Source organism: Apteryx mantelli, chromosome 14, assembly GCF_036417845.1.
Source record: "Apteryx mantelli isolate bAptMan1 chromosome 14, bAptMan1.hap1, whole genome shotgun sequence".
In the NCBI taxonomy this organism is placed as follows: Eukaryota; Metazoa; Chordata; class Aves; order Apterygiformes; family Apterygidae; genus Apteryx; species Apteryx mantelli.
The window spans coordinates 23,609,773-23,636,704 of record NC_089991.1 but is presented as its reverse complement, the minus strand read 5'-3'; the positions used below and the strand labels follow the sequence as shown (position 1 = coordinate 23,636,704).

General features: G+C 37.7%; 1 protein-coding gene across 6 annotated transcripts in view; it reads right to left on the bottom strand.

Annotated features, from left to right (window-relative positions):
- ANKHD1 (ankyrin repeat and KH domain containing 1) overlaps positions 1-26,932 on the bottom strand; it is a 123,712-nt gene that overhangs the window by 43,723 nt on the left and 53,057 nt on the right. For 4 of the 6 annotated variants that reach the window (XM_067304662.1, XM_067304663.1, XM_067304661.1 and 1 more), the window contains exons 7-15: positions 25,804-25,898; positions 22,263-22,500; positions 21,858-22,049; positions 20,324-20,433; positions 13,987-14,046; positions 9,952-10,039; positions 9,224-9,351; positions 8,904-9,047; positions 8,043-8,145 (exon numbers count right to left, since the gene is read on the bottom strand). In XM_067304662.1, the coding sequence (XP_067160763.1) occupies positions 8,043-8,145; positions 8,904-9,047; positions 9,224-9,351; positions 9,952-10,039; positions 13,987-14,046; positions 20,324-20,433; positions 21,858-22,049; positions 22,263-22,500; positions 25,804-25,898 (1,158 nt within the window). The remainder of the gene's footprint in view (positions 1-8,042; positions 8,146-8,903; positions 9,048-9,223; positions 9,352-9,951; positions 10,040-13,986; positions 14,047-20,323; positions 20,434-21,857; positions 22,050-22,262; positions 22,501-25,803; positions 25,899-26,932) is intronic. The other 2 variants (XM_067304665.1, XM_067304666.1) reach the window with 1 other exon arrangement.

Sequence of the window (26,932 nt, the reverse complement as noted above, 5' to 3'; positions counted from 1 at the left end):
AGGAGAAAGCACAGAGCAGAAGTACAGTCTTGCATAAAGACCTGATGCTTCTAGTCTATATGTACTGACTAAAGGACACAAGGTTGGTCACACTATGAGCAACAGACTCCCCAAAGGGCATCTCAAGATTTGGAATGAACATCAAAAGCTCAGGCAGTTTCTGAAAACAGAATTTAGTAAAATTAATACAGCCCATGTCATGCTATTGGACAAAGAGTATACAAATATGGCCACTCTGCAAACGAAGAACTAGGCTCCCGGAAACTCTGAAGGTGTGGAGATGCACTGTAATCAGCCTCTTATTTGGCCACTGTTCAGGTTGTAAACCACCCTTTCCACGTCAGAAAATATTTGCAACCTGTAGTATTGGGGAAGATGGAAGAGTATGAGGGGTGGGAAGAAAGATTAAGGATTTGCTGAACTTGAGGTTCACATCCTAACAACCATTTCAACATATCAGAGGTGGAGAAGCTGCTGCTGGTAGCTTCAGAAAATGCAAGTATTGTAATATAAGAATATTAAAAGTATTTAAAAGTAGCAATTAAAAGTTTCCTAGTAGAGTCAGATTCCTTTAACCACTGTTAAACTTACAGGTTAATAACTTTTTGAAAAAGTACCTACTGAACACAACCATAAATGTCTTCTCCCTAAAAGAGTTTAATAGGTTCCACAATGACAGGCAGAATGCCAACAGTCTGTTAAGATGCTGTTATTCAAGACTACAATATCAAATGTAACATGATTTTACTGCTGAAAAGACTGAGTTGGAGAGGCAATCTTCATTTTAAATTTCCTGTTTTTATCCAAATCTCCCCTATAATACAATATCCTGAAAAATACTGCGCCTACTTTAGTAAAGAATCAGGAATAAGACATTATTTTGTATTTTCACTTTTGACATACTTAAGTACAGTAAGATCTAAAAAATAAATTATAGGCCTCACCATAATTAAGTCAGCTTGGCATTTTTCATTTTGTTCATTTATCTTTTTGGCGAACTGTAAATATTCTACACAACTTAATACAAAATTAGACCTAGTAATGTTAAGTAGTCAATCTATTCTCTAAAGCAACTGTTTAGAAGATCTGTTCAGAAGACCTGAAGACAGAGGGTCAATGAAAACCCAGATGCTGCTACACAAATATCACCTGCTATCAGGTAATCAAGATTACAGGAAAGAGAATCATTCAGTTGGCAGGAAACCCAGAGTGGGTACAGCACACTTGGAAAGCAAAGGGGAACACCATCTCATAATTTATTTTGTGTACAGTAACACCAAGTGCTCTTTTATTTACATTTCCAGATTTCCACAGTTTCTGGTTCCTAGCCTTTCCAATTCACTCTTAACCATCAATCCCATGCAAAGCAGAGAGTCTCCATTTCGCTCCTTCCCTCACACCCTCCACTGCCTCTCGCAGGCAAGTCATTTTTTTGACCAGCATATGCTACTCTGGACAAGATGTACTCTGGAAAAATGCAACTTCCCATCATTTCCCCTGAATTCTTACTCACTCACAGGAAATGTGAGATAAAAGCGTCCTATGTGTATCTGTTGTACTTCTCCAGGGCACTGCAGAGAGTCTCACCAGCACCTAAATTGGTCTGCAGTATTCCATTCATCCAGATCAGCATCCCCCCAAACATTATTAGTAATCCCTGAGCATTGAGTACAATGCAGTGGAAAACACCATTATGTCTTCTGGCTGCAAGTAACATTTAGAGTTCTTAGACCCTGCACTGCCTGCAAACAAGAATCTGGAAAAAAAACCCTTGATGTTTCTAGTCTGCAAATAACTCTAAGCTATTCAACTCTTCTAACTTAAATTTGCATAAAATATGTTCACTTTCACAGGCTCTCTGATACCATCTTTCATCCCTAGGATTACAATCTGATATCATCTTTCTTTCCTAGTGCTTAAGATTCTCTAGGAACTTGCTCTTCTTGTTCCAACTTCTAATCTAAAGGACATCTTGTTTTCCCAGGAAGCACATAATTTATATGACTTTTTACAATGAATAGAGTAGCACAGGTGAGATGCAAGCCATCCAAAATAAATCTAGTTCAAACCAACTGATCAACTTTTAATGACAATGAGATTAGATGTACCGCTTGTGTTTGTTAACATCCAAACGATGGCCCATACGTTACACTAATAGTGCAAGGAGGCACTTCTGCTGCCCTCCACAGGTCTGAGGACAGAGGTATTTACTCCAAGAAAGTTTTGACAAGCAGGAAGTAGATACATAGGTTTTTTAATTTTTTTTAATGTAAATAAAGCCTAATTCATGTCTTACCCTAAAAGCACTGACTGATGAATTAGCAAGAAGAGACATTCTTGCTGACCAAGTGTTTCTGAGAAGTAATCACAGTTAAAAACGATCACTAATTTATTTTTAAGGTCATTTCAGAAGAAGATTGAAGATTTGTTTTTCCAGCCCATTATAATTGCCAGGAGATTTCTATCAATGCAACTGCACTTCAGCTTTGTAGTTTTCATCTTGGCCACCACCAGCAGTTTTATTTGGCATTAGATGAAATTCTGACACTTGTTGACAGTTAGCTCCTTAATTTCAAGAGTTGTTAACTGGAAAAAAAAAAAGGATCCAAATCCAGACAATTAAATTCCAAAAGCTTTTTGGCATACAAATTGACAACAAGAAAATCTCCACTGGGGGATACATGTCTGTACATACAAACACATCTCCAAATAGTATCCAAGTCTGTATGAATCACCATGTCATCCTGATAGTTAATATCACACCTAGAACTTCAAAAACACATCAGATTTAATCTGTTCCTCCCTTCGCACTAGGCAGATGTCAGGAAGCATAAATCCATAATAAAGTATTTCAAAGATCTTCATGGTTTGTCACAGAAAAGCCTGTCTGCTATTATTCTTACACTTCAGAGTGAAATCAGATTTTTTCAAGAAATAGGATGACCAAAGTTTAGGATTTGATTTGCAGTTGGCAGTTAAAACTCACCAGCTACAACAGGAGAAGGGCAAGCTCAATACTGAATTTTTGTGAAAATTCCATATTTAATTCTATAATTCATATCAGTAAAAAAAAAAAAAAAATCAGATCTGAAGCTGGGGAAACAGTCACTCCATGTACATACATGCAAAATATAATATTAAATAATTTGGCTAGCTGGACAACGAGATAATAACCTACAAAATTTTCTAGAAAATTTCATCTGCAACATTGTTTTCAACAATGTTCTAACTCTTCTTTATGAAGAACAAGATGATTCATGGAGGACTGAATGTTTAGATGAGTTTATATTCAACTACGGTTCTCTTGTGAACCATGTAATATTTTGCCTATCTTTATCACTTCCACAGCTGCTTTTACAGGCTACTTGCCAGCAATAGGTGCAATGATATCCAAGAGCCAAAGGCTACATGGTTGAAGAGAAAAACCCCACAGTGTAATCAACTAACTCAGTTTTCTGAAACAAAAAACTTTAGTTACTTTCCAACTTTAATCTTCTACCCAAGTTTCTTTCGGTAGCTTGATAGAATCTAACTGGGAACTTGCTCAGATGCAATTAGTTAGCAGGTGCCAGTCAGACGACTGGATCTTCAGAGGAATAAAATTTCACAAACCACTTTGAAAATGTTTTTGTACACTTATGCTCTTGGGGGCATATGCATGCATCTTGTTTAAATAATCTGCTTGTGCTGCTGAAGATTCACATAAAAGAAAAACAAGAATGCAAGTCTGCTAAGAAAGTATGAGTGAAGTTAGAAAGTCAAGAGGTACGGACTGTTTTTCCCTTGAGGTACAAAATACTATCTGGAGTTATCCGTCTTTATAGATATACTAGGCTTGGGATCTATTGGTAGAAAATCAGAAAGGGCGGAGTGCAAAATCTCTGAAGTAGAATTTATAACCTTACATTAAAGCCAGGGAAGAAGAAAAAATCTAATTTAGGATCCTGCATGGGAGAGAACAAAGAAAGTTGCATTTTACTTGGTAACTCATCTACGATAACTGGGTCAAGTGCTGACCCAGGCAGAAAACACAGAAATGGCAAGAGTATATTGGAAGATGTTGAACCATAAGAAACAGTGAACAGACAGTTGGACTGTGCACTAGAGAAGCCTGAAAAGGGTCAAAACAAAAAGTCTGGTAAAGTCATCTTTCTAATCCTATTGTTAATCCGACCCCTATTTCAAATAAATCACACAATGTGTGAGATAGCTCTGTCAGAATATATCCCAATATAACTATTAGGCAAAAAAAGTCAGATTTAGAGTAGAAAACGTTTATGGAGTTTGTAGCTATTGAAGCTATGTGGTGTTTTCTTCAAGTCATTAGCTTGTGAGTAAAATTTAGCATGGGGGTATGGGGGTACTTACAGCAGTGCCAGTATATGAAAGCTTAAAACATTCCTAAAAACTACTTAACTCTAAGCAGATTCTTTCTCCCCACTCAGGGCCCAAGGGCAGATGTGGACAGTTTTTTTTGTGAAAATCTGTTAAATCCATTCAGTCTTGTCAAATTCTAAGAACCAGTTCCCCAAATAAGAAAGACTGTAAGTTACTGCCCACTAAAACACAACAGTGGAGAAGTCTAATGACAGCATACTGGTAAGTTTGAAGCACTCAGTTAAGTTTGCCAATTAGTTAGTTTGTAAGCACAATTTCAAATTAGTGGTGAAGTGAAATGTATTTGGAAAAAGCTTACAAAGTAACTCATACTTCATATGAATTCAAACAAAAAACCCTACTGCTACATTCCAGACTTCCTAAGCACCCCCTTTTTGCACAAGTGTATTGTTTTTCAATCATGTTCTACAAACTGCTGTGGGTACACGCCACAGCACTCGCCAAACATGTTCTGTGAAAGACTAAGCACACTGACAAGTCATGAATAACCACCGAGAGCTTCGAATCCCATTCTTAAACATTAACTTGCATTTACAAGCCATACAAGTTTATCAATGGCAACAATATTTCAGATGACATTCTCTGCACAGAGCGATTCCTTGAAGAAACCTAACAGCATTCCTTACAAGCATTTCATATGCTGGAAATGTCCCCCAATTTGCAAGAAAACTGCCTTTAAAGGTATACTTAAAATTACAAAAAGAGTCTGATGATATTCACAGCTTATACTCACTAGGACTGACAGCTCATGGAGCCTGTGTAAAATTAGTATGGGGAATTCCTTAACATCCCAGCACGTTTGCGAGGGAGTGAGTGGGAAGAGCAATCTGTCTTAATAAGGAAAGAATTACACCGGCTAGACTCAGACTGTGTCAGGAGAAACAGTTTATAAGCAGCTCTTCAGTCATCCCCTCCACCTCATTTTGCCTTGCAAAAAGTCTAACTGCTCAGTGCCAAAGCTTAAAGGGGAGGAGAAAACAGAGAGAGAGAGAAAACAGAGAGAGAGAGAAAACAGAGAGAGAGAGAAAACAGAGAGAGAGAGAAAACAGAGAGAGAGAGAAAACAGAGAGAGAGAGAAAACAGAGAGAGAGAGAAAACAGAGAGAGAGAGAAAACAGAGAGAGAGAGAAAACAGAGAGAGAGAGAAAACAGAGAGAGAGAGAAAACAGAGAGAGAGAGAAAACAGAGAGAGAGAGAAAACAGAAAGAGAGAGAGAAAACAGAGAGAGAGAGAAAACAGAGAGAGAGAGAAAACAGAGAGAGAGAGAAAACAGAGAGAGAGAGAAAACAGAGAAAGGGAGTTGTGGGGAGAGGGAGAGGAAATGTGTTCACACATTTGGGTGCAGGCTGGGGACCTGACTATACCTGGAGGTAACACTCATGGCAAGGGTGTTGGGCTCGCACGAGAGGGCGGCATGGAGAGCCACCTGCCCCAGGGCTCAACTGCTCAAGCACGCTTCATGTAATCAGCTCTAGGGTCAATTCTCCTTTTCCCCTGTATTTGATTATTCTTTATCTAGTCATGAGGTTACCAGCTCTGCACAGCACATTCATCTGAATGTCTCTAGATCCACTGTCAGCTCTGAAGTGTTTTTCTTTTCACGTGCTGCTAAATATTGATATTAAATCATTTGCCAAAACAATTGTTCAAGGAGCAGCTATTCCATATGCCTTCTTAGTCTACTGAAGGATAATGATGCCATTCAAAATTAATCAACTGCTGCCATTGCACTTCTTGCAAAATTGATGCAGATACTATAAAACAGACTAAGCTGAAGTTAAAAAGGCTGGGTGTCCCCCTGCATTCCCTAAGTAGCCAACAGTTTATCCAAGAACTTAGAGGCCCAAGTCAAATTCTGAAGGCAAGAAATTTGTCTCTCCCAGAATAAGCAATTTTGTAATATAATAACTTAAGACTACATTTTTTCCCAAGGAAATAAAAAATATATATATCTATCTGCACCTTCTTTTACCCCTCGTCTCCCAAGAAGTCTAACAATGAAATCTGGTATATTAAGAAGTTAAGAACCAAAGCTTAGCAAAGAGCTCTTACAGTTAAAGTATCAGAGTGGTTTAATTACAATGATCACACAGTGTTTAACGCAAAATATCTTTTTTGCCCTAAAGACTTCAGATGAATGAAAGCTTTATGCAATGCTTCATTAGTCCAATGGCACACTCCAGACTGCTACGTCTCTTCCAACACATCACAGATTAGGTTTTGCCAACACACATGAAGCATGTCCTGAAACACTGAGAACTAAATCTCCCAATGCAATTTCAATAACATACTACTGCTAAACAGATGCCTAAAATACATACTGACATTTATTATAAGTTTTTGATGGAATCTATTTCTTAAACTACATCAATTATCTGCATTTTATGATTTGATTAAATATTGCCAGACTTCTAGCTTATACTTTAATCTTCTGACTCAGTATCAACTAATCTTTCATTGATTCCCATGCACCATAAAATATATTCCCAGAACACTATCCTGCTTAGCGTTGCCAATACTTATTTAATTGTAAGGGCACACATGCTGGTATATATTTTTTCCTGTTTTATTTGAATCAGAAGTTGCATATGCTTTTCATTTTTTATATATTCATTTTTATAGACTCCAAAATAGCAAAACATTCTATGTATATTAAGTTCTAGGAAAACTGTACAATAACTATATTTGAGAAAAGAACAACTGCACATCAATTATCAATACATAGCATATATGCATAGAAAGAGTCAAGGATGCATATTTAAACACCATCAGGTACACAATTTTTTCTATTCATTTGTGCTCCAGGGGGTTTTTTGTTTCTTTGTTTTAGGAAGCATTGAGCACATCCAGAATTAAGGAATTAAGTAAAGCTAATAGAACTTTGGATACTATAATATTTCATTTCTCCAATAAAAAAAAAAAGAAAAAAGAAAAGAAAAAGCAAACAAAAATCCAAAGCAGTGAGTCATTAACAGTTGCAGTTTTTAAACTTTCCACTAGAAAATCTGCTTCTCTGAGTTTAGTTATCAGAAGTGAAGAATTCAGTACAGAATCCATGGCTGGTAATGAACTGCTAAATTTGCCATTTAATGACTGAAAATATTTTTAACCAGTCAGTTTAGCTGTATTCAAAGCAAAAATCCTGATGTGACTATTACTTATAAAAGTACTATTGCTAATACAAAAGAAATTTTCCTCTAAGTAGATCTGCTTCGGGATTCTATAATGCCAACATGCTTGTGTTGCTATTTTAGAAACAAGAAAAGACGTTGATATATCAAGTTCATGGATAAGAGTTGCAACTACTCTAGATGATCAGTGTACAATATTTAAAAATCAACACCACACCTAGCATTTACTAATGTTTTGACTATTTGGACTGTTTGGACTATTGCAGTTACCAGAGTCATTTTCTTCCAAAAAGTTAGAATAAGCATCATCAGGAACCAGTGCTACTATATTGTAGTATACAAGAAAATAAGCAAAAACTACACACTGCATAAAATACTTAAATATAAAAGTTATACCTTCATTACAGGTGTTTAAGAATTGGAGGGGACTATACTATGCATAAGCGCTCATAAAATTTTCCCCAGCCTATAAGTTTCCAAATTGCATGTATTCTCCAAGTGGCTGCATACTAACCTTTCACCACTCCCAAGAGAGGTGGCGAGTTCTCTTGAGGGGTTCTGTCAGGTTCCTGCGGAGGTACAACCATAGCAAGCGTATGCACCGGTACACGTGGAACCTTAAAATAAAGCCACAGACACACACTCAGATAAAAACCTCTTGAAGGGACCCAGTCTTGAGGTGTTAATACAACATACTTTTCTACAGCAGACCTCCACTCCACTCTTCCCTAAACTGTGTATGCCATGCTGTCTCTTGGTATAACACGTTCCATGCCATTTTATTGTGGGTAACATGTCAAAGTTAGCTATTGTTATTCCTTGCCTACCACCAAACTTACTTTGCAGGCAGTACCAGACAGAACCCCATGGCACATCAGTTTTCAAATCTGTAACCTGTTTAAAAATGCTGGACTGCGTAGGCTGTAACAATGTTAACATCTTTAGGGTTTCAATCAACTAACTCCATTAGAAATCTACTTCTCAGACTACTTGGAGAATTGCAAATTTATGCAATATTTTTTTTTTTCATATAACAACCAGAATCAATAATGACATTTGAGAGGTGCTGTCACAAGGCTTTAGAATAGTTGAAATAAAATACTGAGCAAATGCAATCAAGAAAATAAATTCTTTTGACATACTAGGTTTGAGACTATCTTGTTTAAGGAGCAGAAAATGTAACAAAAAGTTTACGCACTTTTCAGGACACGGCAGACAAACAATACCAACTAACTTTCTCACTCTCTACCATTTCTAAATACACAGCTTTGATCTTTTCTTTCCACTGTATTTGTTTGCATCGAAGAAGCTTGAGAAGTTAACTACGAGGGAAGTGTTTCATTATGATATTTAAAAAAAATTCCTTATGCCTTACCTGAGACTGATCCTGAGATGGTGGCGTGAGCTGAGACAAGTCTGCTGCAGGAACTGACAAAACATTATTTGGGTAATCCAGCAAGTAAGAAACAACATTGGTATGTCCTCCTTTTGCGGCTTCAATGAGCATTGTTGAGCCATCCTGAAGTGAGATTTTGGAAATAAAAGTCATAAGATGAAATCTGCTGCCTGCTGCACCATGTAACATATGAATTAGTCCATTTAAAATTGCACATTTACCAACTAATGGATACAATCAACTATGCGGTTCTTTAGGTACGGGTAATAAGTACGATAAATAAATAGTTAAGTGAATACCTTCAGCCGATGAGTAGGATCTGCACCATGAGCCAGAAGGAGCTCAACAACTGCCAGGTGGCCTCCTGCACATGCCAGTGACACCACCGTGTGGTCATTATTAGCTGTAGCCCTGTTAACATTGGCACCTATAAAAGGAATATCTCATTACAGAATTAAATATGAGGAATTCTTAAATTATCAACAAAGACGGTATTTTCTGGAACAAAGATAAAATTTTCTTTTCTGGTTATCCTAATTTGTAACATGTTTCTGGGGTGAAAGCAAAACTAATGGTTTGTACACAGATTCCTGGTCATCTTGTAAAGATAATGTAGTAATGATACAGTAACAGTGGGCCGCATAAGTGGTAAGACAGAGGATGTCCAAAGGACAACTTTTACATTATTGGCCTAAGCAGTAATCAGTGTAGTATAAGGCATTACTTTTATTGTTTCAGATAGTATTTGAGAGTGGGTTTTTTTGTCTGCTTGTTTTTTAATAAAGAAACTGAATATGTGCGCCATGCTGCAAAGGTATTTATTAATCTATACAGTGGAGCAGAAAAAATAACATGCAAAACCTTTTGTCATCCATTGTCCATATATCATAAACTAATTGAAATTCCAAAAAAACCCGCAACAGTTTGACAAAGGCCCATATACACGCACACAAGATTAATTTGGAAAAAAAGATCACAAATATTCAGAACTGTTCAGTGGTATTTTAAGTTGAAACTAGTATTTTACCTTTGCTAATAAGGAATTGCACAGTGCATAAATGACCAGCTCTCGCAGCCTTCATTAGTGGGGTCCTCCCACCTTCAGATTCATGCTCCTATCATAAAGGGAGAGAAAACAGATGTTGCATAAATGAGCAAAAATTATACCATAGTTTCAGCTGTTGAAACATCTGCTGATGGGGCCAAAATTTCAGTCTCAATAGAAGGTCTATCTCTTAAACTCACCAAGATTCATTATCATGGTAGTTTAAATACGGAAGCACACTGTCAGAAACCGCTAAGATCGCATCTGTACTGTTAGTCATACAAGGAACTTTCCTGATTGAGGTGTCCCATTTTATTCTAGTGTCCAAACGCATAAGAAACACTAGAGATTGGTAACATCTCATTTCCTCCTGAAAAAAGGGACTAGGTACTTAACGCAAGTATCATCCAGTGTCATGAAGTATACAAATAACTGATGTTTCAGGGTAACAGTTCTCAGAACTGTCATATGCTGTATGCCAGACTTTTAAAATTGAAATAATGTCCAAAGCGTATAAAATAAAAGTATTTTTAAAAGATGAGGATCACCAGTAAACATGAGAGAATCATTTCTGGTGCTTTTTTGGTTGTCTGCATATCCTTCACTGCAGGTCAAAAAATCTCTGAAGAAAAGAACTGGAGAAAAAAGCATTAAGAGGACAGAAGGATGACTTGAGTTTTGCTGATGATAGGAGCAGACAAAGAAAGGAATGAATGACAGGAAAGATTTCGTAATTAAAAAGAATTCTGAAAACTGGAGAGACATGGTTGGATACCACTGTATTAAAGAAGTTACAGAGGAAGAAAATCTGCATGTTATGCAGACATGATTGATATCCCAAAGAATGCTGACTAATATATATCAACCCTCCCACTGCAACAAGGGGAGAGAATATCATCTTCTTGAGAGTGTTCATATTTGCACGCCTCAAATTCAGTCTGATCAATAATGCATTAGGACTGTTTTTGTTTTGTTTTTTTTAATTAAATACCTGGAAAGCCAAGCTCTAAATTCACAATTTAATTATGGAATCACATGTATATTTGACAGTGAAAATTAACAGTACTGACAGGGGATGATATCGCTGTTTACAAATATAGAGGACAAGAACAGACTTGACCAAATAAATTAACTCCTTCTCATACATTTCAGTATTCCTGAAAACTTTGCATTCGTCCTTTGAAGTGTTGCACCCTAATTCAGCCTTCTGTTCACACAGTTGAGGGGGGGGATCTCTGGCTATACTGGAGACTGACCCTGTAAAGTCAGCACTACAAATCACTCCTTTGCCATGAGGGAGGTAACACTAACACTCTCCTATGTACTTGGGAAAGGCCAGAAGCACTCTGCCGCTGTCCCTTAGTAAGAATATTGTATTACTGTACACTGCTTTAACACACAGGTTTAAACTCCATGTTGGTGCTCTGATTCCTTAACTTACTTGACAGAGGAAAAGAAAAAGCCAATATTGTATGCACAATTGCATGCAGTCAGATAGGAAACATTACAGACTTACTGCTGAAGTCAGCTGATTGTTTTGGAACAATTACATTCCACTCCCAGGGTGAATAACTGCTTAGCTGTCGATAAATACATGCATGCTTTTGGATTGTCTGTATGTCACAAATATTTGCAGAACATGTCAAAATAATTATTCTAGTATACGGCCTTATGAAGTTCAAGAATTAGTAGCATACCCCTGATCTCTGATGCCTACTCTGGTATTTGGCATAACTTTTCCTTTCTCAGCTACTGACAATAGATCATAAAAAGCTAGGTGCTGCTGCTAGTCTTATACACAGTAAATCCCAGTACTGCAGACAAACAAAGCACCTACAGATGCAAAGAACTATTAAACAATATTTCACTGACTGAGCAGGACCAGAACACTACTGCCCAAAAAATTTCTAACATGTTTCATCAAAATCCCTATTGAAACAACAGCAAAGATAGCAAATAGCGAAATTTATTTTAGCCAATCTTAGTTGTGTTCAAGATAATGAAAGACCATTCTATATTACATAGAAATGTAGTATTTCAGATGACTAGCAGAGTCAGATACCACTATCTGCAACAGAATTCTCCATTCTAAAGAGATCTTACTGTCAAAAACTTAAATATGGATGTCAGGAAGTTTCTTTATTTAAACACAATGTAATTACCCTATCCAGCTTGATAAACCATCACTTCATCAAGCAGGCACAACTTGATCCTCAATGTTTATACACTTCAAATACTTGCAGTACCATTCACATCCATCTGTCCAATCAAGCTAAGCCATTTGCATGCTACCTGCTGTAAATCTTCAAAAGTTATCCTACTCTGACAGCATTTTTCATATCAGAAGATGGAGAAATGTTATGCTTTACTTTAAAATGAAATTAATTGTGTGACTTCAGCTCTTTATGAGGCCCTCTTAGACGCTAACAGATAGCATCAACTCAAGTTCTACTGACTAATACCTAGACCAAACCGAAATAAGTTAAGACAGTCCAATGTCTTTGCCTGCTCGCACCCTTTTCTTAACCCGAAATCGCCAGAAGTTTCAAAAGATTTTTTTTTGAAACTGCAGTAGATACTTAACCAAAATGAGGACAGAGAACATGACTGTCGTCCAACAGCATCCCCAATCAGTTTTGCAATGCACTTCTTTCTTATATTAACAGAAAGTAAATGCAAGTACTCATTTTATAATCACAACAAGAACTAGCAAAGAGTACTCATCTCCAAAAACATGATCTCCCCTGCTCCATTATCTGCACTTTGGGAGTCATCACAATGTCTTACATTATCTCTTCACTATCCCAATCCTGATAAATACTGTAGTCAACATGATCAGGAAGAGGTATAAAGGAGAAAAATCTCTACCAGCTTTAACTAGAAAAGCCATTCTCTAAGCACTTGAGTAATCTGCTCTCCTGCTAATTCTATTTGGATAGAAAGAATGCTTGAGAAGAATTAGGTGTAAGTTTGAGTAGCAGATGGAAAGGAAGGGGCAAATGGGAAAATTCCCCAACTCAAGTAAGCGCTTACATTATCTGCACCTTTTCCACTGGGACTCAAAAGGGAGATGAGAGTCCAGTGAGCAATAATTATTTCCCTCCCAGGCAAATCTATACTTCAGAGAGCAGAGCAAAAGCAATGTCATCAGAAGTATCTTGAATGATCATTGTTAACATTCTTTTATTCTTGATTCCAAGTCTTTCCAATATTAGCGACGCTATAAGGTTTTGTTTGTTTTTTTAACTATTCTCTTTTAGAGGTCAAAAAAGTGTGTTAACGTTTCACAAGTATTACTCACTGGGATATTTTTCTTGGGTTTGTTTGTTTCCAGTGCCATGTGTGTTGTTCAGAATTTTAGAACAAAACTTGCAGTTTCAAAGTAAAGGTCCAACACTTCTCTTGAATTATTTAACAGGCCTCTCTGGTCCATGATAAGGTTCAGTTCCTCAGATTCACTTAACTGAAATCTCAAATTTTCTATTCTAAGTAAAATGATTTTCAGGAAATTTTTGATGCAAGACAACAGCCGAACAAATAAAACAGTTCTTAATACTGTGCTACTTTCCTAGTTTTCAAGATTAAACTCCTATCAAAAGATGCAGCATTCTAGCAGTCACCAACCTAATTGTCCCAGACACCTCTCCTGAGGTACGCACCAAACCAGTATTTCACAGGCATCTAAAACTCGGCTAGATCTCTGGTTTAAAGCAAATATCTGAAAAAGGGAGACATTATAGGAAGGCAGAGATGTACTAACAAGTTTAACAAAGCTACAAGCTACTTGTGAAGTAGCTCAATGAGATATCCTGTTGAATTTGTGAAGGATGAATGTTGTTTTTTTTTAAATAGGGTTTTAAAAAACCCAGCATAAGAAAAAAAGCAGCACAAGGAAGACATTTCAAGTCTACACAGCAAGTCTTTGTATTTTTGAAGAATTTAGATGCCTTAAAGCCACTCTTGTCATTAGCATGTATTCTGAGGTTGCAGCTTACAAGCATCAAAGGTCAACCTCACCTGATGCTTGCCCGTCTCTATGCCCTCCAAAATAGTCTTCTTTAAGTCCTCCTGCTTGTCCTGCGGAAGGAAAAAGAAGAACTCACGGCTCTTATTCTACAAATAAATGTCATTCTTGGTCATGAAGACCTGGGTTGGGAACTTAAACTGATCAGCTTCACAGCTGAAAGTTTAAGAACTCTGCTTTGCTGGAATTAGATCAGAAAGCACAAAGGCAAGACCAAGCAAGGCAGATCTCACTCCTACCATAAGCCATTCAGATTCATGAAGAGAGCACAAAGGTTATACACAGCAACTAGTTAAATACAAGATGACTTTTTGTTCACTATTGCCAAAAGAGGGGGTTTCATTGTACTTCGCACCATCTAGAGATTGACAGACACAACAGTCAAAAGGTGTCAAGTACAAGAATTTAGTTTCAGGTGTCCTTATACATTAAAGCGGAAAGGTAGTAAGACTGATGGCCAAATCTAAAAGACCTGGAATCCCCGTCCTTCCCCCAGTAGTTCAAGAAACAGTACGGAAAAACATGACAACTTCTCAAATTCCTCACTGTAAAGACAACATAGCTATCTCCATCATGGTTTCATTCAAAACCATAATTAAAGTACTGTCTACTTTTGTAGATGCTTAAATGCTGCCTTATTCACACTGCATCAAGCATGCAGTGTGTCATGCACAAAGAAAACAGTTTCTAATTAAGGAGACTTGTTATTGTAAGGGATGTTAATTTGCCATCAGCTGAAGGCAAAGCAATGATCCCTTCAATGACAAAGAATCTGCGTGTAAAAATATGTTGCCTAAGCACAAGGGGAAGAGTCAGGAGGTAGTTGGGCATGCCTTTGTTTTTTGCAGTTGGAGCTATGTGGATGTCAGTTAGCCAGTTTTAGTCATTTAAGCAAAGCTGCACATGGAATTTCTACCAAAAGCTGCAGGAAGAGCAAGACAGTTTAAAGTGAGAATAGAATGATGAAGTTGCCTTTAGGGCTTCTCTTCCACCTCTAAATTTCAGCATAAAAGCACCCGTATTCTGCAGTGAAAAGGTAAACTCCAGTGCTAGATCAACTCTCCTGCGTAGCAGTCTCAAGTAAAGCTGCAGGGGAGCCCAGATTGGAAAGCCCCAACTTACAGCTCGTTTCTGAGTACTTCCCCAGCTGAAAAAAAGCTGGGATCTTCTCACTGTCCAATGAAGAACAATAGCTCTTTGGTTTTCAGCTACACTGAGACAGACTAAGATGCAAGCACCTTGTCAAGAACAGTCTCTGTTTCAAAAAGACGACAGGTATCTGCAGTATACTGCATTTTATCCAAGCCCAATTCTAGTTTAAAAGAGCAACAGGCATTAAAATGCACTTTTAGCTTATAGGAAGGCACGTAGTTTAAAAGTTGGATATTACCTCTGATTAAATATCACCAATTGTCTTTGGGAGCTTTATATTCCTTATCCTAATTCTTAAGGGAACATACACGCATGTCTTGTCTTCGGCTCAGAACTTGTGTAAGGTAACTGCTAGTAAGTCAGAAGGAGAACTGAGACCTCTCATATGAAAAATACAAGCCTCACCTTTGAGATTAGGCAAAGCTTTGCCACACTGGCAAATACCTGTATTACTGAAATGCTGGTTATTTTTCTCTGGGGCTACTAAATAACATCCATTGCTTAGAGAAACTGCTTTAATCACTTAATCACATTTCAAAGTTCCAATTTCCAGTATTTAACTACTACTAATCACAACATCTAAAGCTAAGTATGTATTTTGCCCCTATCTAAAAGTCTGTACACAAGTATAGTTTACCTTTGCTCCACTGATATAAGCTCAGACTGTGGCACTGAAATCTGTAGTCCTGCCGGTGACAAAGGAGCTGGAATGCAACTAATGCATAGGTAGGACCACAGACTGAAGTCTTCAGATGCATCTTGTATTAAGTCATTCATACACTTGGCAAAAGCAAGTACATTTCAAAATGCATGCATTAACAAGGAGAGGTGTAGGTCTGACAAGCTAATTTTGCTACAGATTTTGACAGGCCAACTCTTTTCCTTTAAGGGATGTGTATTTTCCAGGTCCATAAAGAGCTCCACCAGAAGAACACCAAGATAATTTCTAAAGGTAATGAGCAAGACTCCACGAACAATTAGTCATAAGCAGATACAAATTCATCAGAAAAACCATACACAAGTGAACAGCTCTCCAGCAGATAGGAAAAGATGAAGAAGTACTCTGACAATGTTCACTTCTAGTAAAACTTGGCCACTACACAGTTTGAAGGGAAAATTAGCCACAAATCAGAAAAACTATCTCAGCCATCATTTTCTTTCAGTTCTCCTGGTTCCTGTAAAGTCACTTAAAAAGTGACTCTTCAGAAATCAAAAGATGGAAAGATTACTCCAACTGACTATTGCCACCTAAATGGTAAAATACTTTACTGAAGTCTTTGGGGGGGGGGGGGGGGAGTAAAAAGTACACCGGAATACAAAGGTTAGTTCATTCTACAAGCAAAGCAAGGCACTTTCAGCAAGGCAATTTCCCTAATGACCAACTTAGAACTCTCAAGATTTTCACTGATTTTTGGACTGAATCACATGTTTGATACCTATGGCAGACAACCACTCCTTGAAAAACAAGAGTTCTCATTTTCCACTTTGAAGAACAGAGGTTTTTTTGTTTTTGTTTTGTTTTGTTTTTTACTGAGACATGTTGATAATAATTCCTCTCAGTTCAAGCAAAACTGTACTGGGAACTACAGTCCCTTGCTAGAACTTTGGTTCAAGATCCTATTCTGAGACTGATAAAGCCTCAAATGGACACAAGCAACATATAGAAATCAGTTCAGTAGGGGAGTTGGGTAACTTTAGAGAAGTTGGAAGACCAGTTTTCAACAAGCACAAGACTGGAAATTGCCTGACGTCTTCTGCTCTCTGCTGGTTTCACTAAACCCAGCATGAAAGATGCTTCTCCTCTGAACACAGAGGACTGCAACCTTAAAGCCCACAATTCAAATCATGCTCAATCCTGACCTCCTAGCAACTGAAGAGAGACTTCAAAAGGCAAAGAAGTTTTGAGACCTTAAAGCAAATGCTTTTCAACTCATGAAACAAAGGCTCTATGAATCAGGAAGGAAATGAGAGAACTGATCATAACAGATCTAGACAGCTGGTACTTGTTCTTCCTTCAATTCAGGAACACTTAGGGGATAAAGTTGACAAGCTTTCTTTCTTCACTCTAGAACTAAGCAGAAGAAAAATCCTCAAGAACGGTGCTCCTTGCCATTGTGGTCTAAAAGAAAAGAGAATATGCAGATGTCTCATAGAGCAATAAAGTTATAACAACAAAATTCAGCACTGGCTACACCTCTGCTGGTAAATAAAACAAAGCCAGGAAACAATCTCAGGCATGGGACCACAGATCACTCACACTGCTTATTTCTTAGCAGCCTCCCTGGCACAACTCTGGCCCATGACTACTGGCAGTCCAGAACAACAGGGCATGATTCTGGGAACAGCATGCAGCAAAGTCCTTTCCCAATGGTCAGCATGGATAATACTGCATCAAGTTACTCTCTATCTCAAAGCCTTGCACCTGCAAGGACCTCTTCAGGACCTCATGCCACAACCCAAGGGTGTGCAACATATACCCCCAGTTGATATTATGAAAACACCACTCTGGTAAGCTGTAACACAGCTCCCATGAGACACTGAACAACAACAACAACAACAAAAATAAATACAACCACACCCTTACAAAAACAACTGACATGGGGTACAGCCCCATGGGCACCATGACAAGCTCAAAGAGACCCCAAGCCCAGTGCTGCACAGCATGGATGTGGTCAGCCTGAGCCATTTCACCTGGTATTCAGGGAACAGCCCTTGGTGCTATTTTATTATATAAGCATAGCCAATGTTTTTCTCAAGAAAGACAGCTCCATAACAAGGTAAAGTGTTTTATTTCCAGCTTCTCATTGACTGTATTGTCCAGACAAAGCTGGATTCTAGGACACAGTGAAACAATCTCAGGGGAGACTGAAGCTGTAGGATAAAAAAAAAGGGAAGAAAGAATAGCACGGAGAACTGAAGATGTACTTTCATTTGCTGTGGCTGAACAATGGAAGGACAGCAAAATTAACTAGACAAATGAAGACAGACAGGCCAGCAGTTTAAGAGATTGGACTGGATCTGTATTCAATACCTTGCTCCACCGCAGACTTCCTGTGACAGCTTGGTCAAATCATCTAATCTCATTTAAATCGCTAATGATGATTGATATCTAGGAGAATAATCTTACATGGTACTGCCAAAGAAGGTATTTCATACTCCAGTAGTAAAGTACATGCACTCAAGGAACTTTCTTCAGAACAATTACAAATATAGCAAATTCATTCAAAACAACTTAAAACTTTCAATAAAGCAAAGCAACACTGAGGTTTGAAAGGAACTATTCAAAACTTGAGGCACCTGCTGAAACATCACTGCAGTTTTCCAGGTATTTTCCTGTCTTCAGTAGATTTCATCTATAAGTTATGACACTCCTGTTCCTGTTTCTTAGTTTAAGTGCCCTGCCTAGGTAGGGCAAGAGACAATATGACACCTTACTATTTAAACATGATTATACCTGTATCATTTGGCATTTAACACACATCCTCCCTCCCTCTGAAGAAAGAATTACTGAAGTTTAACTTACATGTTACAGACTACACATTTGCTTTTTCTTTTAAAATTGCTACTTACAACCAGAATTCAAAAAGGGGAGAAAAACCCCTTACTTTAAAGTGATCATTAAGCAGTGGCAGGCCCTTGCCAATTATGCATTCCAATTTATATTTCTTTGTCAACATTTCAGGCTTTGCTCCTCACTGTGGGATACTTCATGGATTATTACCTTTTATCACTATGTACTTTAGTTTGTTTTTTTTGTTTGTTTGTTTGTTTTTTAATCCCTTCCCCTGCTTGATAAAAGACAAAAAAAAAAAAAAAAAAATCTATCACAGCTATAGTAGAGTGGTTCCTGGCTGGTACCTAACACTGAAGTGAACAAAGTGCAGATGTGCCAAGAAATAAAAGCAATTAACACAACCTTCCTTCCTGATAGGAGCCTACCATTAAGAACAAAAACTTTAAGAAATTTCTTTTTCTGATGTTGAGAAAAAAAAAAAGCTTGGGTCCCTGCATAAGAACTAATGTGGCCTGAAAAAGGTATAGTCACGAAGAAGAGCAGTAATTCACTATTATAACATGAATTTCTTTATACTTACAAATATAAACCTCAAGAATAAGGCTTAAGTGAAGTCCAGATCTGAATTTAAGTAACTTAAACAGGATGCTGAAAACTTTCAGGTTCAACGATAAACTTTCCTGGCATTTTTACCATTTTTCTAAAAACAAATGAATGTTACAGTACTAGCAGTACAAGCTGCTAGTAAGACTGTTGGGGTTATTTATTTATTTATTTTTTTAATAAAAGAAACAGCTCACATTAATGAACTGCAAGGACAGTAACTACTTCCTAAACTAGGCATAAGGCTTAAGTGCAGAGTATCCAAAGTATGCTCCTGAGCAACATGGAAGATTAAGGTAGCATTTGCTTTTAACTGTTCAAAAACCATACAATTCTATTCCTGTGGCTGATGAAGAAGTTTTATATCTCTTGCAGCATAGTATCAGAAAAGTAAAAATAATTGCATTTAAAAAAAAGTTACGGTTAAATGTATTGTGAAAAACAGACAAACATTGTGAAAGCGATATGCAAAAAACAAGAGTTGCAAGAAAGAAATGACTTCTAGGACAAAGAAAAGAGATCATATTATTTTGGTCATTTAAAAGGCATTTGCTTAGTTTAACTTTTGAAAATGACAACACAAAAAGAATACCAAGGAGACTCATGGTGTTCAGAAATGAACAATGAAATAGAGAGGTAGTAGCTGCTAGTACTAATACATTTTAAATGCAGAGCAGTGGAGCAGATAAATTTTCATCCACAAGAGTCTGGGAATAATAAACTGGCATAATAAAGGAATGAAGAATATATCCTTCTAAGCACTAAAAATTATAGAATATACCAAAATTAAAGATAATCAATTGTGAGAAGTGTAAGTTGCAGCTAAAATTTTCACTTAATGGATCAAGAATTAGCCAATAAGAACATTTATACTTTAAGACCAAACAGAATATTCAGGGTTTTTTTTAATGCTTCTTTCACATGTCTTTTCACACCCATATACAAATCTTAATTCCTAAAAATCTTGTTCTTGCTCTCTAAGCATATATGCCTTAGCACTTTTTGATACATGGAGTTTGAAACTAAAGTATTTTCCCCACATGATATAGCAGAAGTCTTACCAAATCCGCACCAGCTTGAAGCAACACATCTGCAACATCAGTATGTCCATTTTCACAGGCATAGGTCAAAGCTGTATCTCCTGTTGCTGTGGTGGCATGAACATTAGCTCCTAGAAACACAGCATCAGTTATTTCTTATTGGACTTCTCCTTACAAAGTATTTCATATCAGATGAACACAAAAATCAAGGCACTTTCCAGCCATAACAACAGCTATGCCCTAAGGACCGACAGCTTCCACAGCCCAAGGGCATTCATTGCTCTCATGGTAAAAATGCTCCAAAGAGAAGGGATAAGCCAAGGCCTGGAAAAGTCATGACTGACAACCTAAGCATGTAAACCTACACGCTCACTTATTCCTACTTTCCCCCTACAGCAATGAAAATTTCAGTTGTTATGACAAACAAAAATGAATCCAGACACTTGTCTAGACTATTCATTTGACAGGGAGCTGCATGCCAAGGAAAACCAGCTGAAATGTATTTTATTAGATAAGTATTAATACTACATGATCATACATTTCTACAAGTTTCATCTCTTCCCTACTCTCTAAAACCATTTTATGTTAAAATAATGACTAGCTTCATATATGTCAGCTACATGAAAACTATGCATGTCTCTTACTATCTAACATATTCTTCTTCTACAAAAATGCCAATGTGATTAGCCATTTTCTTATTTTCAAAGCCCGAGATATATTTAGAGACTCACTGATGCCAAAACAAGGCTCCTCAATTAACTTTTTACACTATCAGTAGAACTGAAGTGCGAGCAGAGTTCCAAGTGAGCTGGCGACTGGTGTCACATGCTGGTATCATTGCACAAAGAGACACAGTTGTTACTGTCCCTCGATGAGCAATGAACATTACTTTCTAGAATTACAAATCAAGCCACTTTTATGTTTATTCTTAGGAAAAAAGAGCATATCAAAATAAATCACTTTGTATTACAAGGAAAACTTCCAAAATGCAGCCCTTCCCCCCCACCTTTTTTTTCCCAGCAGTTTCACTATAATTTGTCTCTACTAACTTCAAAACTGGCAGATGAACACTTAAGTGTCATTTTGCCCCCAACTCCAGCAGAATTATTCCACTTTATCCTACTTTAAAGAGATTCAGCACATTCCAGAATCTGTCTTGCACACTGTTTCCCAGGGCCCAATTCCTAAAGTACTGGTTATTCAGGGAGAATATCTGTCTGCAGATAATAAGACTCAGTCAAAACAGGAGTAGCATATAAAAACAAGCATTGTCTGTATTAACATTTTGTCCTAAATGCAGTTAGCTGGAAACAATGTTCCTAACGAACGGTGATATTTTGTGGAGATGAAACAGAATCCAATGCTCTCTAAGGCTCTTTCCCCTGTTAACAGTATCAACAATGCTAACATGCAACATACACATTTTTTCTTTTTGTTAAATCCACGAGGATACAGTTTCTTGTTACAACACTACCATCATCAAATATCTGCTAAATCATATAGAACACTGAAGCTACACTGTCAGTGGGTCAGATCATTCGTATTGCACACATACCTGCTGCCAGCAAGTATTTCACCAATTCAAGATGACCCTCTTGAGCAGCTTCCATCAAAGGTGTTGAGCAACCGAGTTCTATATCAGCTCCTGCCTTAATAAGGAAGTCAGCTACTTCAGAAAACCCTCCACAACATGCCAGAGTAAGAGCAGTTTCCTGTGTTTCTTCTGTCTGTGCATTTATATTTGCTCCTAGGAAACAAAACAGCTGTTAATTTAACCGACCAGACACAGGGTGGGAAGGTGAATGCTTATCACCTCTGTAATTTAGGTGCTCTAGCTTATAGCAGTAAGCAGTGACAACCACATGCTAAATCATAAAGAGTTTGCTCTCTACAGAATACTTAATGAAGAACAGTCAACACTGCATCCTTCTTAATGAAACTTATTACTCCATTATCTCACCTTGTGCCAGTAACAAGGCCACCATCTCCTCATGGCCTTCTCGAGCAGCTTCCATTAGAGGAGTGTAACCTTCATCATTAACTTCCTCCAGGTTTGCTCCCCTTTCTATCAGGAGAGCTGCCAGCTCTACATGTCCACCACAAGCAGCCAGAGTGAGTGGGGATTCAAAGGAATCTGCAGGCATATTCACTTGAGCACCACTGTCTAAAAGCAAGCGAGCTACTTCTACATGTCCATCCTACAAGGCAGAAGGGAAAACATAAAAATCAGACACAGCAAGTCATTAAATGCAGTAGTTTCAGTTGCTGTTGTATTAGATCTGAAAATGATTTAGAGGGGGTTTTTTTTGTTTTGCTATGGTGGTTCCATTTATGACAATTATGGCAATGCTTGGATTAAACTGACATTTAGATTTCCATCTACATTTTGCTAGATTTCAATGCATCAGAAACAAAAGCTTTTTTTCTTTCTTTCTTGGGGGAGTGGACTTTTTTAAATATCCAGCAAAACACCTGGCACACAAGAGTAATATAGATAGCAAACAAGTACCATAAATAGACCCACTGCATGACTAACTCCCAAAACAAGTATTGGAAGAAAAATTTTCTTCATAATTGATTCATGGCTTCTACAGACAAACAGCTACAACAGACAGATTCCAGATCTGGGAAAGGCAGAGTAATTACAGAGAAACTGAAATAGGTTACAGTGAGGTAGGAAAAAGGAGGGGAGACTGAAATAAATCAGAAGTGCCTTGGGGTGAATGAATCTTTGCCATATAGGGAAGAGAACTAGGATTGCCATAGAAGTCCATTTGAGCCCTTTCTAAAAACATAAAAACGTAGCTGTTCACTTCTCAATAAACTATTACTATACTGCTGGAAGTTGCTTGGAAGAGAATATGTACCAAAAATTCATGTTTCATCTAAGGTGTGATTTGTAGAGAGCCACAACACCTTTGAGAAAGGGAAACATACAAAGAGGTTTTGACATTAGGAAAGAAGAAACACCCACATATGGCATCTCCCTCTCACGCAACTTATGGTAACTGAACCCAAACCTGTTGAAATGGAAACATACTAGCAAACAAAATACACCTTTAAAGGGGAAGGTCAAGTCATGAGAAGAATGCAATTGTTCAGTGAGATACGGGCATTCTGAGGGACTAATCAGAATGTTTAATACAAGACCTTTCTTCAGCATACACAATAGGATAACCTAAGGATGAAAAGGGAACTCTTTATGCTTTCCAGATGTGTAGGTATTAGGTACATCTCCTGGGACATTGCATTTATCATCCAGAGAAATACTGAATTTTTCTGGAAGGAAAAACTGTGAGCCAACTTCGATGATTTGGCAATGCCAACACAGCTTTGTTTCCTGATACAGTGGTTCTCCAGCAATTTGACAGTTAACCTGGATTAATTCCTTAAACTAGCCCCAACATGTGCTGACCAGATATTCCTAGTGAAGTAAAAGAGTATTTCTCCCACGGGAAGACATAAAAAAGCCCAACTACAGGGGCAAAAAGCAGATGTATTTATGTTAATTTCTTGAAGAAAATCTAAATAAAGTTGGGTAACCTTAAAGGGCAGAAAATACATTAGAAGACCTCTCCTTTCCAGGTTAGGGCCAGACTTGTCTGGGCTAGGGCACAGATACCTAGCAGTGATCCAAAAGTGGAATTCTCAGTTCATATTACAGATTAATTGCTAAAATGTGAGAACTTCTCATCTATTAAGAACAGCATCTTCAAGCAAACTTCTCCCTTCTGACCTCATCAGGATTGTCAGACAGTAACTCAAACAGTTAACAGCTGTAGGAAAGGGGGAAGTGAAATACCAAAGCTTTGGCAGGACTTGCCTGTTATCTCAGTTAAGTTGACTTTGAAGCAGGTAGTAGATAACCTGAGACTTGACAACACCCATGTCTGTAAATTAGAGATGCAAGCTGTTGTTCCTGGAGAAGCTAGCTAAAAGCCAACAACAAGGTCATCCAACTAGTTAGTATCTCAGCCATAGCACTCCGACCTGACCAGAACACAGTACTGAAACTCTCAGAGGCACTTACAACCTAATCAATGAACAGGGACCAGGTATCTCATCTTCCTGTTATGACCTTGCAGCATTCACCGGTCGGAAAACAATGAAGACTGGCAAAAGTCAAAATAACATGCTCAAATGGTTCCCTTCTGGAAGGGTTCAGTCAAAAGATAATGGCAAGGAACAAACTCCATCACTGGACTTGGAGTTGGGACTTCAAGGGATGAATTTTCTCTCTAGTGCTTTTGAAACACACTGAGAATACGCATTCAGTAATGCAAACTGGTCTGAAATACCCCAGAGCTAACAATGTGCAGCAGACCTACACAACTTTATCCTTCCCCAAGGAAGATGCTTCATAGCCAGCATGTCACAACCCTGCTCACAGTGTATCATGCTGAAAGTGGAAAAGTGACTAAATCTTAAACAGAACAGAGTGGGCAGATGAAATCATTCAGTTTGCAGTCATGATGCAACCTACTTTAGTTGACAGCACGTACCCACCACTCTTAGGTCCTTCTGAATTACATATTGACACTAGGCTCTCATACAGAGAAGAGTACTCAAGGATACTATCACCATCACACTATCAGAAGACTTCAACCCAGCCTGAGAAGTTATGATCTGACCTTGGTCACTCACATCATCATCTCACAACTGCACTAAAAGAATACGTGAGCCTTCAGCTCTCAGAAGACTAGCGAAACACTGCAGCCCATCTTCTAAACACTATAAGAGGCTACTAGGAGCAGATTAAGTTTTCCTCCATTCTCTGTGCTTCCTATGAAAACAAAATCCCTGTTATTTTCTCCAAGAAGTTCCAGGGCTTGAAGAACAGATAAAAGATCACCTATGGCTCTGGACAAAAACAAACAGATATGCTCTGACACAGCAGCGCACTCAATATTAAGATGAAGCTCTTGGAAAGAGAGGGCTTTTTTAATGGCTGCTTTGAAATTATATGAATTGCCCAGGAATTCACTAAGCTACTTTTGGTCTACCTTTTATTTTTTAAAGAAACTCACAGCACCATTTACACCTAAAACATATTTCCTGCATGGTGAAGGGATCCATGTAATGCATTAGTCATCCAGTTCAATGCACTTCTGGAAGGTTCATACCTTCCAGATTATGATCTGTAAGACCTTTTTTAAAAGAGCTAGTTTCCCACCTTTGTCTTTATAAACTGCAAAAGAAAAGGTGACTTGCATTCAACCTATTATCCTATGGCACTGCAAATTAGATAGCCCTACACTTCACCCAGAGAACATTTAAAACAACACGTCACACACCCAAAAGTTAGAATAATTCTTCCCTATGGCCAGTTAGAGGCTTAGAAGCTGGCTACTTGTGGTAGTTAACTATAGCAATGGCTTTCTTAAAATAACCAAAATACTCTGCATCTGCAGACAGAAGACAGCTTGTTAACAAAGACTCACTTTATCATCCCCTTTACTCCTCTCACTGGAAAGGAAGCAGTACAAATAAAGGCTATTTACCATGCAGGCCTCCATTAGTGCTGTGTGCATCTCATCTGTTTTATGTTCTTGATCAGCTCCAGCTTCAAGCAAAAAACGAACCATATCTAAATGGCCTTCAAATGAAACAGATCAAAACAAATAAGCATTTAATATTACAAGGTTTTAGTAGTACAGACAAAACACCTAATGTTGATCATTTAGATTTTCATAGTTTGCCATTACAATTTTAACAAATTTTAATTTGCAACCTCAACTGTTTTTAAAATACTAAAACAAATACCAATGCAAAACGGGCAGTCAGCCTTAAGACAGCAACCTTCCCCAAAGATACTGCCCTGCTGTGAAATGACAACACACCTTTTACTAATTCAAATTCACACAACAGGACCCTTTCCTTGAGACTTAAAGCTATTAAAAAAGACCATGCTCATTCCTTATTCATCTGTACGGTGACATGATTTAAGTGTCCCAAACAGCATACATTTTGAAGGGAAAAAAGAAAAGGAGAAAGAAAATTACCTTCTAAAGATAGGTTCATGCAGCTATGAACTTAACTAAGCTTTTTAATCACAGTATTCACTTTTGAGAACTCTAAGATGCAGACACCATGTTGCATTATGTTATTTGACACTATTTTAAAAAGCTTCTATTGAACTTTACCAAAATTTGTTTTCACTTCAACTGATCAAACATTTCTCAAAATAAACCCCAAAGCCCAAACATATTTAAGGACTGTATTATGGCTTCCATCACTTTAGACTCTGTGCCCCTTACAAGTAAGGGATTTTATCCTCCCAATGGACATCCTCCTACAAATAAAACTTTTTGTTTTATGTAACAAACTGATACGAAAACAAGGTAGCTCAACAATCTTGCCAAAGATAATATAGAAAATCTCTAGTCTATAAAAATCTCATATTATATTACTCTTCCTAATAAGTTTTACGTTATAAGAACTAAGAATACCCATCCAATACATCCAGGAGTACTATTACTGAAAATTCTCTGTCTTGTACTACTATATACTGCAGGAAATCCATGACAGATTCAGATCCAAGTTTTCAGACAGGTTATACACAGCATGTATCCTCAGATTTTCACCAGAGGCAAAACCTGCAACTACTGTGACAATGATCTGCATCCTTAC